Below are 18,897 nucleotides of genomic sequence, written 5' to 3' on the forward strand. Positions count from 1 at the left end.
TATTAATTATATGCATATGTTTATAAACTTGTATGCATAGGATTTACTCTTAAGTTAATTAATCAATTATGAAATTTTGAACACCACTTTTGAACATAAATAGTTGTAATGTGGACTATATTAGTTTAATTTAGTTTCCTAGAAGTGTGGTAAAATGTTAGTGGATATCTTTCGTTCTTTTGTTAAAATTCAGATACCTGATTTTTGTGAAATTCAACAAATACGAAAACTATAAATTAATTAAAATTACTGACATCACTGAATATTTCAGTTTCTTTGAAATCTTTTAAAGCGATTTTAAGAGGCAAAATATGGGAACAACCATTTTCACATTAAAATATTTCAGATTTACATTCTATTTATAGTCATAAGAAAACAACTCAATTCTTTAAATTGCAATGAATTTAAAATTTATACATTATACTAGAATCGAAAGCATGTGATCGATTATGATCAAAATTAGAATCAAGGAAAACATCGGTACCGTTGGTTTTAAATCCAATAGAAGGGGACCAGTTTATGGTCAAAACCTATTGGAAACCAGTGGTACCAATGTTTTTCTGTCCTGTAAAATTTTAATTAAATGTTATGCTCTTATATTGCAGTTTCTTCCTTATAATTAAGCACCTTGCTGGGGTTCTTTCCCACAAACACTACACTGTAACCACACACACACACACACACACACACACAACCATCATCATTATCATCATCATCGTCGTCAGCATGCAGTCCTTCAGAGCTGGAGAGGACTAGTCAGGGTTTCAGTGCTTTATCCTATGGTCTTGTAGCATTCCACGCTCAATGTGGGAAGTTCCCCTACAAGCGGTGCTTAAGTAGTGACCAGGGTTGTTGCCTTTGGTAATCTTTTTGTTCAGACCTAGCTTTTATTTTTGCCTCTCTTTCTGCCTTTCCATTGTGAAGGTTACTGCGCCAACAACTTCGGTCTGCTGCTAGCTCTTCCCAATTTTTTGTGTTCATATTCATTGCCTTTAGGTGGCGCTTTATCACATCCTTGTAGCGGAGTTTCTGCCCACCAATCTTTCCATACCAATTTTCCAATTCTTCATACAATAGAATTTTGGGATGCGATTGTGTTCCATTTTGGTCACATGATCAGTCCACTGCAGTTGTATGGTGACAAACATGACTTCTATGCTGTCCATGTTAGCTCTGTTGAGTACTTCAACATTTGGTATAAGATTGTTCCATTTAATTTTCATAATTTTTCTCAGATGGCGCTGTTGTATTGCTTTTTATGTGGTCTCTATATAGTGTGTAGGTTTATACTGAATATAGTTGCACAGGTAATACCACTGCTTTATAAACTTTGCATTTTGTTTCTAGTCTAATGCCATTCCTTAACCATAATCGTTTTTCTAGTTTTCCAAATGAAGCACATGCAATCTGGATGCAGCAACTTATTTCCTTGTCTGCACAGCCATTGATAGTCAGTGTACTTCCCAGGTACTTAAAGTCTGATACCACTTTTCATTCCTCACCATTTATCCCCACCACACGCACACATATATATAATTTTCCTGAATTCACATAAAATGTTATAAGGAAATATATTTTAGGTATCTACATAAAGTATTTATTTCAACAGTACTCAGTAGTTAGATAGTAAGTCATGAAAATATTTATATGGCAATTAAGCTACACTGAATTTTCTGTGTTTGATTTTCGTAAGGACTCGTTAGGCTACTATGTTGAATTGATGTTACCGCATGCTTCTGTATATGCCCTCGAGATTAAGTTTGCTAGCTAACCAATCAGATTCTTTGTTATTTCTGCTTCTTTTTTCATCAGCTAATAAATACACCCAGGTTAAAAGAAAGTTTAACTTTAATACACCAAGAAGGATGACTCATCCTTTTCAAAAATCAACAAAGGAATTGCGAAATAGAAATCCCGCTATTGGATGTTGAAAGCAGGTCTGGAAATAACAAAAAATCTGATTGGTTAGCTAGGAAAATTAATATGACGTGTATTTATGTAGAAATATGTGGTTAAATCAATTCAATGTGTTTGAGTTTTTGCGAGGATGAAAAGCAGAAAATTCTGTGTAGCTTAATTGCAATATATTTTCCTAACTTATTATTTACTATATATATATATGTGTGTGTGTGTGTGTGTGTGTGTGTGTGTTTAGTGGGAAACGTAGGTTTGTCTGCGGTGTATACTCTCAAAGTGCTTATTGTTTTGACATTATGACTATAGATCTATTCCCAAAAAATGTGATTGTATTTTTATCCAATAGTTGATATTCATTTATTTTTCTTATGTCTCTTTTTTTTTTCCTTTCAGAATTCTATCAGGCATAACCTTTCATTGAATAAATGTTTCCTAAAAGTGCCACGGTCTAAGGATGATCCTGGAAAGGTAAGAGGAATATTCACGTACTTGTCCTCATCAATCCTTGTCTTATTTTTTTGGTAATATTAACACAGTCATACATAGGTTAGTAGCAACAGTCATATGCAAATGACCAAGCAGGTTGCACGATGTTACGTTACAGCAGAGATTAAAAAGGGCACGTGTGTTCAGAAAGGACGTATTTGGGATATAGAGGTGTTCGAGATATGTTTGAAACGCATGGGTAGCGTTAGAACAAAGGCGAGAAGTCACACACAGTCGGAGAAGTGAACTGTTTAAATATTTAGAAAAATGCATTGTTGTTTAAAAATGAAAATCGAGTTTCCTCCTTGCTTCTGTTTCTTTGCTATAACGACTACGTTACAATATGTACAACCGATTATCTTCGGCAAATAACAGAGATATTGTTCATATGTTTGTTTTTCCTTAGATTAACATGATTGTACAAGATCTACTGAACTGATGGCCACTAACTTTTATTGGAAAGTCATATAAATCTGTTATAAATAGCTTTTCTTCTCTCAGCCGTTTAGTTGATGTTCTCGGCCTTTTTAACCTCTACATGGTCCTAGGTATGAGTTGAAACCACATCCAATGGGACGGCCTTAGATTTGGGGTTTTAGGTAATATGAAGTTATCCGTTAATCGGCATTACTCCCAGGTTCATGCTGACTTGGAGTGGAAGAATCTGCCAGGTTCCCAACTATGGGTTAAATAGAATCTCTCTTGTGTGCGACATAAAACTGCATCCATTGGTACACACATAAATTAACATCATGAATGATTAGATAAAGTAAACCACATGACGAAATATCTGAAGTTATTAACTATTGAAGCTTTAAACGTTTAATAAAAATGACTGGATTTAGTATTAAATAACCTCTATATGGCTGATTTACCTTCAAATAAAACTGTAATGACGAATAAAGACCGTGCTATGATCGCAATTTTCCAAGTAGTTTATGTAAAACACTGAAACCCTGTACTCGGAGCTAGCCACAAGAAAAAGACCTATTGGCCGCCCTCTACTGCGATATAAGGACCAACTCAAATCCACCCTAAAAAACACCGGATTTGATCTTCACATCTGGGAAACAACATCTCAGGATCAATGCCTGTGGTGCCAATCCATCATACATGATACCAAATGATACGAGGCAGAAAGAAGAAGACTGGTGGAGATCAAGAGGCAGGCAAGAAAAAAATCGTGCTGAACAACAACACCCCCTACCAAGCATTGCTTGCTTTCTCTGCTTACGAAAATTCCATGCTCAGATTGGTCTGAGAAGCCATCTGCAATCCAAACACTGAGGGAAGAGGAAACTGAAATTCTCGGATACGAGAAATCGGCCGACGCTGACGAGGATTAAATAAGCTCTATAGGGCTGATTTACCTTAAAATAAAACTGTACTCATGCAGAATAAAGACCGAGCTATCATCGCAATTTTCCAAGTAGTTTATGTAAAACACTGCAAAATTCCTAAATGCTGAGCCAATGTAATTGCAACAACCAATATCATTTAAGAAAACATTTGCTATCATTAGTTTAGTATAAGTAAAACTAAATATTAATTTTGATTTGAACAAAAAATCATAAAACATAAAAGATAAACTTTTTGTTTGCTATCAGTCGTTTTTTATTAAAAAAATAAATATTTATTCATGAAACTTACCTTACAATGTATGTTTTTTTCTTGTAAAAAATTCCAGCAATCGATTATATTTTCTTTATAACAACAAAAAAATATTTTTTATTTTTCAATTATTTTTTCTTTAAATTATCTTCATAATAACCGAAATAATATTCCGCATTGAAAAAATTGATCACTATTTTCGTGAAAAAAAAAAAATTACGGATCTTCCGTCTGGCACGTTCTGATGTTTTACATAAAATGCCGGGAAAATTCTCATGATATCGCGGTCCTTATTCTGCATAAGTACCAACAAAACAATCAAATCTAGGACCGTCTTCATGTCCTTCCTAACAGCTGTATAATTTATCAATTTCTGTTCCTGTGTAATTCTCTAAAGGCATAGATAGCAAAGTATCTGACAAATCACTTTTTAACTCTGACTAGCCGACAATTTTTTTACAGTAAAGCTGTAAGTTGCTCCATTTGCCTTTTGAAAAATAATTATTCCGGTAATGAAGTTTATTGTAATGGAAACAATTTTAACTAATGGCCTTAAAGGTTCAATATGTAATAGAGAAAATTCCTATTTTAACTGGAAAGTAAAAGTATGTTATTTTCTTTACATTTTGGTGAATAATGTTTTATAGTATAAAAAACATTTATTGTTTACATACTACTAAAACTCTGGATTTTGCTTGCTTATAATTTTGTGTGTTACTGTGCACACTTAATGACGTAACTGACACTAACATGAATAAATTTGTTATTCATACTAGTTGTACATATCCGGCGTAGCCCGGGATTAATTAATGTCGTTTTAGTTTAAATGTTAACATTTTTCAAATTAATAATGTTTAAATCATGAAGAGAGAAAAAAATCGACTCAAAATGTAGGGAAAATAATTCATACTTTCGCCTTTAATTTAAAATAGCATTTTGAGATTGTAAATTTTTTCCATAGTAATAATCGTCCTGGTCAAAATAGTTGTTTTCGGAAAGAAACTTGGTCAAATTACACTTTTTAATTTGAAAAAAAAAAAAATGCTGCAAGGATAAAAAGAGGAAAATCGGTAGTTAGAATCTTTAGATTTTTTTTCATCATATAAACATCATTAATCTAAGAAATGTAAACATTTAAACTAAAATGACATGAACTCATCCTGGGCTACGCCGAGTAGATACAGTTCATATAAAATAACATAAATATATTAACGTTGGTGCAAGTGAAGTCAACAAGTGTGCACGGTGGCACACAAAATAACCAGCAAGCAAGATCCACAAATTGTTTGTGGTATATGGTCATGTTATTTTACACTATCCAAAATTGTTTATCAAATTGTACAGGGAAATAATCATATTTTTACTTTTAAGTAATTATTTTTATTACATATTGAACCTTTTAGATCATTATTTAAAATTGTCTCCTTTACAATAATCTTGCTTACTGGAATAATTATTTTTGAAAACGAAAGTGAAGCAAATTACACTTTCTAATGTAAATAAAATGCTGACTAGTCAGAATCAAATATCGATTTGTCAGATGTTAGGTATAACATAATATGACAAGATGATTTAATATAGCGGATTTAGTAGACTTGTAAAGTGAATTAACAGATAGCATTCATTATAAAAGCCTCTAAGATTTTATAGTATTTCAATTTTGTTCTTATAGCGAATAAAATTTATTCCTATCTATTTTTCGCTTTAATGAATGAAATTGATTTTCTCAATGAATATAAATATTTCTACTACTAACTATTAGCTGAATATTTTTACTATATTTTTTATATCAGATTCTTCATTAAACTTTGCATATGACTGGAAATTTATTGGTGTTGTTCTATATTGAAACTACTTCTTTTTTTTCCTGAATATCGTTGTGACTCTATTAGTCGATCCTAAAGAGTGAGTTGTTTTGCACCAGTAAGTCCAGGGGAAAAATTAGATTGCATAAATTATACAAATAAAGGCTTCGAAGCCAGAATTTTTAAAAATATTTTTTACTTTGCTTCTTCATTCACTAATTCTCACACACGTCATCATCATAGATTGCTTACCAACAACAACAGGCGGTGTTCCCTGGAATCTGGCTGACAACAAGTCTCCACAGATTTCCAGCACCTTCCACCTCTATCAGTAATCTTTGCAAATGAATTTGCATTATCGCAACGGCCGCCTCCAGTTGTCTTCTCACTGGCAATGACCATTCACTCGTTTAGCTGAAAACACTATCAATAATTCCCCCCACTCTTTATCTGTGCCTAAACCTAAATGTAGATTCCATGAACAAAGCTTCTTTTTTAGAACTGCACGCGTGTGGAATTATCTTCCGTTTTCCTGCTTTCCGGCTGACTACAATATGGTTGTTTTCAAGTCTAACGTAAACAAGTTCTTGATGAGCCGTTCCATATAAGTTAACAAATTTACCGAATTGATTACTATATTGTCCAATTTCTACTGTACACTCTTTAACCCTTATCCTCGATTGGCTTCTTGGCAATGTGGTGATGCCTGTGTAAAAAAAAAAACCTAGAATTTGGGTGTCAATATGCCTCCCCAGGTGAGGCCTGGTTAGTGCTTCTCTCCTTAGTGTTTCCATTCTCCTCGACCCTTCTCTATCTGTGGGGCCAATCGATGATGACACTACTGATTTTTTGAGAAGAAGGGAATTAACTTCGAATTTTGCAGTTTTAGTTTTCTTGGTTTCATGTGGTGTTCCTTTATCTTTCTGTTCATTATTATTATTATTATTATTATTATTATTATTATTATTATTATTATTTATTTATTTATTTATTTATTTATTTTGTAGTTATCATTATCTTTATTATCATTTATTTAATAATTTTATTAAGTAAAGACCTTGAAGCTCTGAACTAATCTTTATGTTGTAAATTTTATCATTTATTTAGCTATTATTATTATTATTATTATTATTATTAAGGGATCATTATTATTATTATTATTATTATTATTATTATTATTATTATTATTATTATTATTATTATATATTTTTATATCCATTATTATCTTCATTATTTGTTTTATAATTTTACCAAATAAAGACATCGAAGCTCTAAACTTGTTTCTATTGTCATTTTCTCATTATATTTATTATCATTATTATTATTATTATTATTACTATTATTATTATCATTATCACGATTATTATTATTATTATTATTCCTAATGAAAACTTCATCATTCGTTGGGCATTAATCATTTGACTGGCTTTGAGTTTGTTCTTTTCATGCTCTGCGCTTCGTTGATTTGGATAAAAGAATTAAATTAAATCTGATTCTATCGAGACGGAATTGATGTTTGTTCGATCGACTCTGAAGAGAAAATTACCAAAGTAGATTAAGTATGATGGGATGTTCTCCGTTTTCTTCCCATAAAATATTCACCAAGAAACCACGTGAAACTATTTAAACGGACACTTAAAGCGTGAAAAGTAATTAGAAATAACATCCACACTGAAATGTAGGTTCAATTGTAGCATTGGGACTGTTTGAATGTCTCAACTATTTAATTTCTTTTTTGTCCCCCCTTTTTTCCACTTTCATTTTTGCAAAAAAATTTGGATGAAATTGGTTATCTTAAATTTTATTTCGGTTTTTCATTTTTCATCATTGCAGTATTTTTTTTTTTATCGTCCATACATAGTATTGTTGTCACATCTGGGTCCCATACTTTCAACCAAGCTTCAACCCCTGTCCCATCACTGCGATGTTACATCTCTGCGCCTGTTTTACATGTGCTGTAATGAAATGTGCTTTGATGAACTCAGAACACTTGTGCCCTCTCGACGTACATACTCCTGACTAACCTGACAAGCAGCAAAATCCCACCCCTTCACTGTTTAGATGCAGGAAAGCTTTCCACTCTAATAGTTTCTTTCCTCGGACTACTAGATTTTGGAATTCCCTCCCTGTTTCCTGCTTTTCTGACTGTACTAACCTGCTGAAGTTTAAATGTAATGTGAATAGATAAACACGATCCCAAATAGTATCCCCTTCTGTTTCAAGTGGCAATATGCCTTGTTTAGGGTGAAAATGGTATAGAATAATTGTTTTTAAATCCATAAAAATTTGATGAAATTTATAACATTTCTGAAAGAGGTTTTTCTCCCTCTGTACCAATGCCAACAGAATATCGACCATTGTTTAGATGACTTGTTCAGTTTTAGCTGAAGAATATCTCTGTCCCTGTGTAGTTCTAGGAGGTCTACCCTCTGAAGCATTCTTTTCACATCCTTTGAGAATAGCTCAAGAACTCTACTAGAGGAATGCTGACAGAACTTCCCAGGCATATTTTGCAGGTCAATATGCCTTCCTCCTAGGGTGTTGACTTTTCAAATCCCACTTTCTGAACCCTTGTGTAACCACTATCTTATGTAACTTTAGAACGACATTATAGACACATTTATTCGTTATAATAAAATCCTACATTCCATCATAGGAGCACCATCACCACATTCGCACCATCTTTAGAGAAAGTACTTCCTATTTTTCCCTCTATATCTAACATCCTTATTCCGCACCCAGTCCCAGTCCGAGATATGACCTAAAACTATATCCAAAGGTGGGGCCCCACTTTGCCGGCCTTGGGGAGTGTGGAGCCACCCTTTAATTGCCATTGCTCCCAGGTTCACTCTGACCCGGAGTGTTAGTACCTGTTAGGGTCCCAACTATGGGTTAAATAGAATCCGACTTAAAAAACAAATATACTCCATTAAAAATCGTTCCTCAAAATAACTAGATTCGGCATTAAATAACCTGAAAAAGTTTGATATGCCGTAAAACAAAAACAACCAACCAATCAATCCGAACCCAGTCATCATTGGGAAGATATATACAAATTATAACTATATTTTCCTTCGAAATTGAATCATAAAGATACTATTATCATTACAGTTCCCGCTCCATAATAATAATTTCTCCCTCATAAATATCCAGCAACTCTCATTAGCTGAGTGCTGACTATTCTCATATTACTGAATTCTACTCTTCCGTATATAAACGAATAGTTATTGAAATTAATAACAAAAAATGCCGTCACTAAGAAACATTCATGGGCCCGACAAAGTGTCTGGCAAAAAAACACGCCATCTATTTTTATAACTATTTAAATATATTTAATAGAGATATTCGGTAAGCTTACAATATATTTACATTGGGGGGATTCATGTTTACTGTGTTCATGTTCTCGTCATTGTGCGTTTACAAAGAAAAACAATTTACGCTTTTAAATACTTTGTAAAAACATTTATTAGATGTTGATAAACATTACAAACTGCAAGTTCTTTTTAGATAAATATCTATATAAGCAGTCATTTGGATGTAAATAAACATCTCTCTCTCTCTCTCTCTCTCTCTCTCATGATCATCGCCAATTTACAAATAAACGTTACGGCTACAGGATTCTTTCATTATATATATTATTTTTTTTACATAGGCATCACCACTTATCAAGGCAAAGAGGCCACTCGAGGATAAGGGTTAAAGAGTGTACAGTAGATATTGGACAATATAGTAACCGTTAGTAATGGAGATTCGGTAAATTTGTTAACTTATATGAAACGGCTCATCAAAAACTTGTTTACGTTAGACTTGAAGACAACCATATTGTAGCCAGTTGGAAAGCAGAAAAACGAAAAACAATTCCATAGGCGTGCGGTTCTAAGAAAGAAGCTTTGCTCATGGAATCTACCCTTAGGTTTAGGCACAGATAAAGAGTGGGGAAAACTAGTAATAATGTTTCCTGCTAGACGGGTGTTTCTTGTGAAAGTTTGGTGAGTGGGGACCATAGAATGGAGCTCAGCCGAGCACTTGCCATGAAAATAACGATAAAGCAGAGACAAACTTGCAACATCTCTTTTGTGAGAAAGAGGTTGCAGGGAAGAGAAAAGGACATCCCCCACAAGCCTATGAAGTCTATTTTGAACTATCAAGGCAAGATGTCCTTTTCTAGTAGCCCTTGCCCAGATATGGCAACAGTACTCCATCCTTGGACGTACCTGGCTCTTATATAGATAGAGAAAGTTATCAGCAGTGAGATATCTATTGGATCTATAGAAGGATCCCATAATTTTTCCAGCGGCCTTCGAAACGGATTTAATGTATGTGTTCCATTTAAGATCAGGAGTAAAGATCAAGCCTAGAAGCTTGTCAAAACATGAGGCCTCCCCAGACGAGAGCCATTCATTTCAATTGATAAAAGCTTGGTTTTAGATGCCTTAAAAGTAACAAGCCACCTCTTTCCCCATTGTACCACTTGTTCAAGATCAGATGAGAGAGAATCAGAGAGAACTTGGTCGTTTACAGTCTTAGATGTGCTACCATAGATAGTAGTATTGATTTACCTACCCTATAGTTTTAAAGTAAATTTTAATAATTAGAGAATTGATTTCGGCGGAGTATTACATTTTAATTTCTTTCTGGGTTGATTCTAGAAATTGCGCACACATTTACTTTTTTTGTGGGAGGTAAAGTTGTCCATTAGGCCCACCTCCACATTTTTCTTTAGGATGCCGACTTTTAAAAGGTTTTCTACTATTTTGCTTCATAAAATCTCTTTCAAATTTTGCGGCGACAAGTACTCGTATAGATATAAAGACCTGTATCATGCAGTCATTCATTGGCTACCACGTGCGAGAAACAAATCTACTCTGCTCATACCGACACTGCCACCCCTAAATTTTTTTCTTTTTTTTTTAGCATTTGCGGGTGGGTATGCTTACAACAATTATCCCAATTAAATTTACGGGAATTATTTTTCCACCCCCACCCCACAAAAACTAGAGTTGTCTACTCCGAATACCATTCGGTACATGAGGATGTTGGAGATGTCTATTCCAAACGCCCTTCTTAAGATGGGGAGGTCGGCGGTGTCTATTCCGAAAGCTGCTCTTAACATGGAGAGTTTGGGATGCCTATTCCAAACACTGTCCTTAACATGATAATATTCAAAGAAGTGAAATGAAAAAAGTCGTAATTGTTTTGTTTTAAACGTTTAAAAAAACGACATAAATCTGAAATTTAATTTACTACTGCTGGTGGAAGACTTGAAAAACAAACGAAAACATCTAGGACTGCTACCACTGAGTTCGAATACTCTAAACAGTTCATATACAGTGAGAATCCCTAACCTCTAAATCTTCTGTTTATACATTCCATTATTATTCTAATTATTTCGTACTTTTATTAATTCATACTGATTTACGCATCCCCTTAATTGCTTTTTAAAATTCAAACAGTACCTGCCTGTTATCGACCCAAATGATCAACACTCGCTAATGATTATTTCATTTTTGGCCACGGCCGCCAGTGTCCGCATTTGTTCTCCCTTAAAATTTTTTTAAATGATCAGAGATAGTGCCGCTTATATTATGCGATTACGGCACCTGGGTTTGGTTTATTCAGACTACTGTTCCCATCTATACTTATATTCTCACAATTTACCCGCTGCCGCATATCTCATTTTGAACACTCTTGCTTGCCTTGATAGTGTACAAAACTGACTTCACAATCTAGTGGCAAATAATCATTTTGTTCTCTAAAGTTGTCTTTTCACAGAAGAGACGTTGCTATTCTTTGTCTGCTCTAATGTTGTTTTCTTTGAAGGTATTCGGAACCAGAGATTGGATCTTAGCATGAGAAGCAAGAACTCGTCTTGCTACCACAGCTGTAAAGAACTGTAATTTCTTTCTTCATATGTTTCATGGCAAACAAAATTAACATGAACAGTTAAAAAAAATCCAACAACATGGTACCCATGATGTTTGTCATTTATCTTATCAAGCAAATCTCTTTGAGGCATGATCATACATTTTGGACTCCATTTATTTTGTTTTCTTATTTTTCTTTTTATCCGGAATGATTCCATGTTTTTGCATTCTTTGCAGTTAACTATATCTTTTGTTTTTGCTACATTGATGTGTGTGCCCGTCATTTTGACAAATTGGGAATTTCATTCTTCATAATGAATGTTCTCAAAACTGAATTATTGCGACTATTCCAGAGTGTCGGCTAAAGACGGACATTTTTATTTATGATAAGGTTAACATAATTTCGAAAACTAATCGATTTTTTGTGCCATCTTTTTTTAAACTTCCAATTAAACAAAAACAGAATGCATAATTGCTTCATTCGATACGATCACAGACTATGGAATGAGCTCTGATGAATTTAAATCCCATCAAATTTAGCATAGCCATTTACATACTAATATCGTTGAGAAAGGTATGAACCATGACCGCTTTCCTATAACTTTATGTACTGATGAGTTACCACACACTCTGGTCAATGACCACTCATACGTAAAGATTAATGAACTCTCTCTTTCTCTCTCTCTCTCTCTCTCTCTCTCTCTCTCTATATATATATATATATATATATATATATATATATATATATATATATATATAGCAATCCACATACAGTAATGTTTCACTGTACCACAGCTCATTAGTCCGTCTAGACCAGCACCTTTCCCTTGCCAGGGATTAAACCTACAACCACCGAACTGATAATCGGTAGTTCTAACCTCCATCCTATGGAATCGGTGCCCGCAAACGACCTCATCAAATGATTTAAATAGATACTTGCCCACCACTTTTACAGTGCTCGAGCTCCTTGTTTATTTACAAACAAACAGTGATCCTAGCATTAATGCCAATTAAGCAGCGGGTGAGATACATTTACAACAGTGCTCTACCCAAGGAGGGAGGCTTAAAATTATATATATATAAATATATATATATATATATATATAACATAAAGCTGAATGTCTGTGTGTATAGGTGTGTATGTGTATCTGGTCACGAATAGGCTCCTATATGGTTGCCTATTTTAAAAAACTGATTACATATAATGATAGAAGATGTATCGAGACACAGAAATGGGTATGTTTGATCTGGCAGAACAGTGGTTCATTAAAATAATGAGGTCTGCATACGCGCCTGGTCCACAAAGTATGGAAATAAAAAATAAATAAAAAAAAAGTTTACAAGTTTTTTTGATATAGATGTACATAATACTACTTTGATAAGTATGTTTTAACTTAAATAGGGATGGTATAATAAAATTGTGAGGATCTGCGTTCACGCCTGGCCTCCATAGAATGGAAATAGGCACAAACTTTAATAAAGACTTTTCATATCTATCTGTGTAAGTATACTTTGATAATTATGTTTTTGTTTGAAGAAATATGGTATAATAAAATTATGGGGTGTTCGTTCGCACCTGACCTCCATAGAATGAAAATATGTCACAAAGTTTAACAAGGTTTTTTAATATAGATCCACAGAATATTGGGATAAGTGTTTCTGTGTGAACAGGTATGGTATAATAAATTATGGGGTTTATCTATTTTATTTTTACTTTCGTCATATTTTACTTTGGTTTTGATACCCCAAAATTTACAACCCTTCCTTTTCATAACCTATCATACTTTAATAAATCAGAGTCCATTTTCTGTAGGCTGTTTTTGAACCCAGTCAACGACGTGTACTTTTGCTAGTATATATATATATATATATATATATATATATATATATATATATATATATATATATATATATGGTTTGCCATAACGGAAGAATTGTAATTCATTTATATTTTAGACTCTGTCCACAGCAAACATAAGACGTTTGAACTTCGATTTTCTGAAGTTTAAATTCTCCTTCAATTGTTAAAATACAAGAAATTCTATTTTTATAAGAACCAACAGAGAATTAGCAGATGTAGCCGACAACATATCAGCCCTTTTACCTAAAGGGGGCGCGCTTATAGTTTTATATCGTGTTTAACACCCGGAGAGCTGAAACGTCCCGAAGACGTGAACACACACCGAGTCACCCTCCCTGAACAAGCGACATTAACAGTGGGATTTTGGAGACCCCATGGGATTAATGGACTCTCATGACGTCACTTCCGTTGGTGACGTCACTTCCGGTATCGGCAGTGTCGGAGATTGGCACGCGACCAAGCAGGTCGGGTGCACATGCCCCCCCCCCCATCGTTGAGGAATGGTAGTGTTCAACTCACTTTGCCTGTAATCTATGTGAATACATGTTCGTTTATTAAAAATCCTGTGTTCCTTTCGTTTATTACCATTTAACCCCATAACACGTAGTTTACATCCCAGTCTAACTGTTGTTACTTTTGCTATTATCTGTAGGATATGTATGAGTGAAATAAGAAAGTAGACGAAACTATATAGTTTCGAGAATGGCAACCAGTCTTTGAGGAAAAATGGAACAAAAACCTGAGGTTTCATGTTATTGAGTCGTGGTGAAATTTGCACCATTCTTTTGTTATTTAAGTGAAAGAAAAGTAGTTTCATGTTATTTATTTTACATTTTCTTTTTATTTTAATGGCTATTTGAATACTTTGAAAATGATTTTTATGTCGCATACTGATTGAACTATGGTCGTGATGATGATCTTATGAGATAGGGAGATTAAGGGATGAAAATTTCTTACCAGTTTTTGGAATCTGAGAATGGCTGGTGTTTGTTGTTGAACATATTCATGATTATTTGTTAGTTTGGGACCATACGATGGAAAAGGTCAGGTATGTTAGCTAGTGTAGTTATGGGCCAGTTAGAGACAAAGGGAAAAATTGAAACAATGTTTTGTTTACTTTCTTGTTCATCACCTTTTTTTTTGTCTTTTCTTTGTTCTGCCTTCTTTTTTTCTTTCGTTTTTTTTCTTTGTCTTGTCTACTTCCTCGCTCACTGCCCGTTTCTTTCCTCTTTCCCCGTTCTTCCTTTTCTTCATCTTGCCTTCTTTTTCTCTCCCTTTCTTTCTTCATTTTCTTTGTTATGTGTTTACTTCCTTGCTCACTGTTTCTTTCTTTTCTCTTTCCTTTCTCTGTTTTTTTCCCCCCACATTTTCATACCTTCACAATTTGATACACTTAACCTCTGACTGCTGCATAATTTCTTCACTTTGTTCCCCTCCTTTTCTTACCAGCTTCCTGTCAAGATCAGTTTGCATCTGTAAACAGTCAAACCCATTTATACAAAGTGCTGGCGAAAGTAACTCAAAATGTCACCTTGAATCTTCAACTACTATCCCACCCACCATCACTCTTCATCTCTCTTCATCCATATTCTTGCTCATTTTCTTCGTTTAGTTGCAAAGTTCATCAGTTGAAACCAAAGTTTGTTAGAAACTTATCTCTTACTCAAATCATTTATACCTCGCCACTTGCATACCCAATCGTTTAATGAGATTCACACAAAGGAGATATTACCGTAGTTTGTCAGTGATCTGACTGTCACATTGAAAAAAAGAAGAGGATGGAATGTTAAATAACGAAGTAGAGTCAAAATATATTTAGATTATTCGATTCAGGTGCGGATTTGAGTGACAAGTCGAGATCACAGGGGTTCAAGCGATTTCCTGTCAAGGAAGCATGGGATTGCATAGTTAGAATGTGATCAGATTTTTTTAAAAGAATTCAAGTTTAAGGTAGTTGGTTCAGTAATTACATGGGTTGAGAACGCCTATTTTAGATTCTTTTGAGTTCTATTCCCATCTTGATTGTTATTTTCATAATGTTTCGGCTGATGTAACCTCCAACCTTCTTTACGTGTATCTTATCGAACGCGGGAATCTGCACGGAATTTATTTAATCTACAGGGTAGCATGCTCTTGTTCTGTCAGCCATGACTGGGTAAAAGTCCTAATTAATTCACAATTGTATTTCTAGTGTCGCCTGCAGTGTGGATTGAACCTTCAACCCCCAGAAGAGTGTAACTTTTACAATGAAGTTTTATTAAGTGCCTTATCCTCTACACCATGGGTCCTAGTGTAACGGATAAAGTACTCAGTAAAATTCAGCTGTAAAAGTTTCACACTTTTGGAGGTTGAAGGTAAGTTCTGGAGATCGACATGATACACCTGAAGAAGGTCAGAGGTCAGTTACATCGATCGAAATTTTGTGAAAATGATATTAAAGATGAGAACAATAGTCTGAAGAATCCAAGTAATATGAATATTAAATCCTCATCTCAAAAATTCCAAAATATCTCTTTTGAAATTTGCATGAAGCTGAGAAGGGTTTAGAAAAGCTTTTCTGATTCTTTGAAGCCACTGGAGAGACAACAGTATTTCTCCTTTTTATCCAGAATCCGACCCGATTTCCAACAACATTGCCGCAGCATCATAGTTTTCTGCGCAAACAAAAACACAAAAAGCCGACGCAAAAAATAAAAATGCTCCATGATATATTCAAAACGCGGCACTGTAATCAAATCGGACTAATATATGCAGAGTGAAATGATAAAATTGTTACCCTAGCAAAAATTTACAGGATTCCATTTTCGTTTGATGGTAACCGGTTTTCTTTTTTTGTTGTAGACCATCTACTAGTTGGCCAGTTGTGTACAAATCCCAAGAGCGATAGGAGCTTCCTTTTTATGTCTGAAAGTGAGACAATGTTCAATGAGCAAGATCAGAGATATGCTGCTGTACAACTCATGCTCTCTACTGATCCAAATTATGACAACAGGACCATTGCCAGCACCCTCAAAATGCAAATCTGGATGGTTCAATGTTTCCAGCCACGGTTGTGGTCTTTGGTCTGGTTTCAAGTGAGGGCCACATCATGCCATCTCACATCTTCAAAATCAGCTTGAAAGTCAACACCAAAGTGTACATGGATGTGCTGAAGAGTATGGTGATCCCCTAGTGCAATCAGGTGGTCTTTGGCAGAACCTGGGTGTGGCAACAGAACGGCGCCAACCCACACATCCAAAGAAATCCAGGCTTGGCTTCAGAAGAAGTGCTACGACTTTGAACCCTCTTTTCACTGGCCTCCTCTTTCCCCGACCTGAACCCGCTGGACTACTTTGTTTGGTCATATGTCGAGAACATCACCAACATGACCTCCCACAACACCAAAGCCAGCCTGATCGCTGTCATTTATATCAGTGTGTATCCGGGTCTTAGTGACAACAATGTAATCCGGGGAGTGTAACTAAATTTGTACAAGCTGTGGAGACGTCCCTGAAAGAGCTGTTACATCATGGCACAGCAACCAGCTTCCTGGAGTAATAAACTATATAAAATGATAAGCACGCACCCTTTAGATCCAAGGATTGATACTTCCTTGGCTATGTATCAAGCCCTTGATGTAAAGGGGATATGAATATCGTTTGATCATCATCAAGTTCTGTCCTGCCTGGTACAGGTATTGACAGCTACGGCTCTTCATGCATCTCTCAAGGCATTCATGAATTCATTGTTGCTCATTCCTACCGAGCATGGTGTTCTGATTCAGAACCTTATTCACACTGTTTCTCGAATAAAGAGTCTGATATAGATTTCTTTGCAATTGTACAGACAATAGGGTGCAGTTTCTTTCTGTCCGAGCAGTGCTCATACTGGCGATTTCCTGACCATTGTAATCAGAGGTATCTTCTGCTCAGTACAACGAAATACAAAACAATGAACAGAATTATTTCTGTTTGTTTCCATATTACATCAATAATTTGCTTTCCATGACTTCACGTTACCCTGATCGGGAGGCTGAAGTGGATTCTCGACCATGCTCAAGGGTCTTCCACAGACTAACGGAGAAAAGAAAATGCCTTACTTCTCCTTTGACAGTAGTGCTCTCCCGCTACCGATCATTTGATATTGTTTATTATTTCTTTCATTTTTAAATATAATTATATTGATATACATAAAAATATCAGCTGTCATTTTCTCTAATTAAATAACTTTAAACATCTGTGTATAATCGTTTCTCTGCCTTTTATATAAAGAATACTTTAATTTTATAAACAATATGGTACCTGCATAGAGGAATTCAACTTAAATAAATTAGTAACCTAATTCCTAAAAAATAAATTATATACGTTTAATTTATCAAACATAAAAAGGTATAGAGGATTTCAAACTGATGAAGTGAATCCAGAAATATTTTCATTAAAATAAATTTAACACGTGTTAAGCTGATGCTAGCACAGTTAAGCACACGTGAATTTTCTCCCACGAGTTATTTTAGGTAGTGCTTACTTGATGTAGAATGCGTATCTTGTTTGAATTGTATTCAGTGCAGTGATTTTTTTTATTTACAAGTCTGGGCAGCAGATAATCTGTATATAATGTGAGATTGGACTCGCGAATGTTGTCAGCTGAGTCTTAGACTTCCACTGGTACCATGTAACCCAGTGCTAGCTGCCTCATGGTCGGGTCGTCGGCGACTAAAACGGCTCCCCCGCCCGGGGTAACCTGGGTGAGGAGGGTGTGGAGACACCCAGCAGGACCAAAAACAAGACCTATTAAAGGTCGGATGAGCTTCTTATGAGCCAACGGCCATCTCCTGCAGCCAGAGTCGGTACCAACGTTACGACCTTGTCTTTCCTTGGGTTCTACCAGCTCTGATCAAGTTCCACTCGTGCTGCTTGGGCAACGCACGAATTTCTTCGTGCTCTCTCTCTCTCTCTCTCTCTCTCTCTCTCTCGCGACTGGTTAATGCTAAACATTTATTGATTTATTTTATTACTTTTTGTGAAGATTGTTCAAACTCTTCTCATTGATTAAAAAATGTAGTTTTCTTCTATTTATTTTATTTGAATTTATATACAACTCTTTTTTACTGTAGTCAAAGTTCTTAGAAATCAAGGGTCCCTTACCTTAGACTAACGCTTCATCTCTACATGAGACACAGAGATATTCGAATAGGCTGTTAAAGTCTTATTTACATCTCAAACACTGAATTTCTATTTACTTTGCCTCCCCACGAGGGCAGAGTTAGACACCAAAGTCGTGTTTTTTTTAATATGGAGAAAAGGAACAAAAATTAATTATTGTCTAAGTCGTGTAGAGTTTCTCCCCCACTAACTGAGAACAAACACGTGAAGTG

The 18,897-nt window shown here is 35.0% G+C and overlaps 1 protein-coding gene across 1 annotated transcript in view; it reads left to right on the forward strand.

Moving 5' to 3' along the window:
- Positions 1-1,351: 1,351 nt before the first annotated feature.
- The window catches only part of LOC145303335 (forkhead box protein J3-like), a 761,811-nt gene continuing 744,265 nt past the window's right edge, over positions 1,352-18,897 (forward strand). The window contains exons 1-2 of the mRNA XM_080144700.1: positions 1,352-1,450; positions 2,311-2,385. Coding sequence (XP_080000826.1) covers positions 1,352-1,450; positions 2,311-2,385 — 174 coding nt within the window. The remainder of the gene's footprint in view (positions 1,451-2,310; positions 2,386-18,897) is intronic.

The sequence above is a fragment of the Euprymna scolopes genome, chromosome 2, assembly GCF_053919585.1.
Source record: "Euprymna scolopes isolate OS-2025 chromosome 2, ASM5391958v1, whole genome shotgun sequence".
NCBI lineage: Eukaryota > Metazoa > Mollusca > Cephalopoda > Sepiida > Sepiolidae > Euprymna > Euprymna scolopes.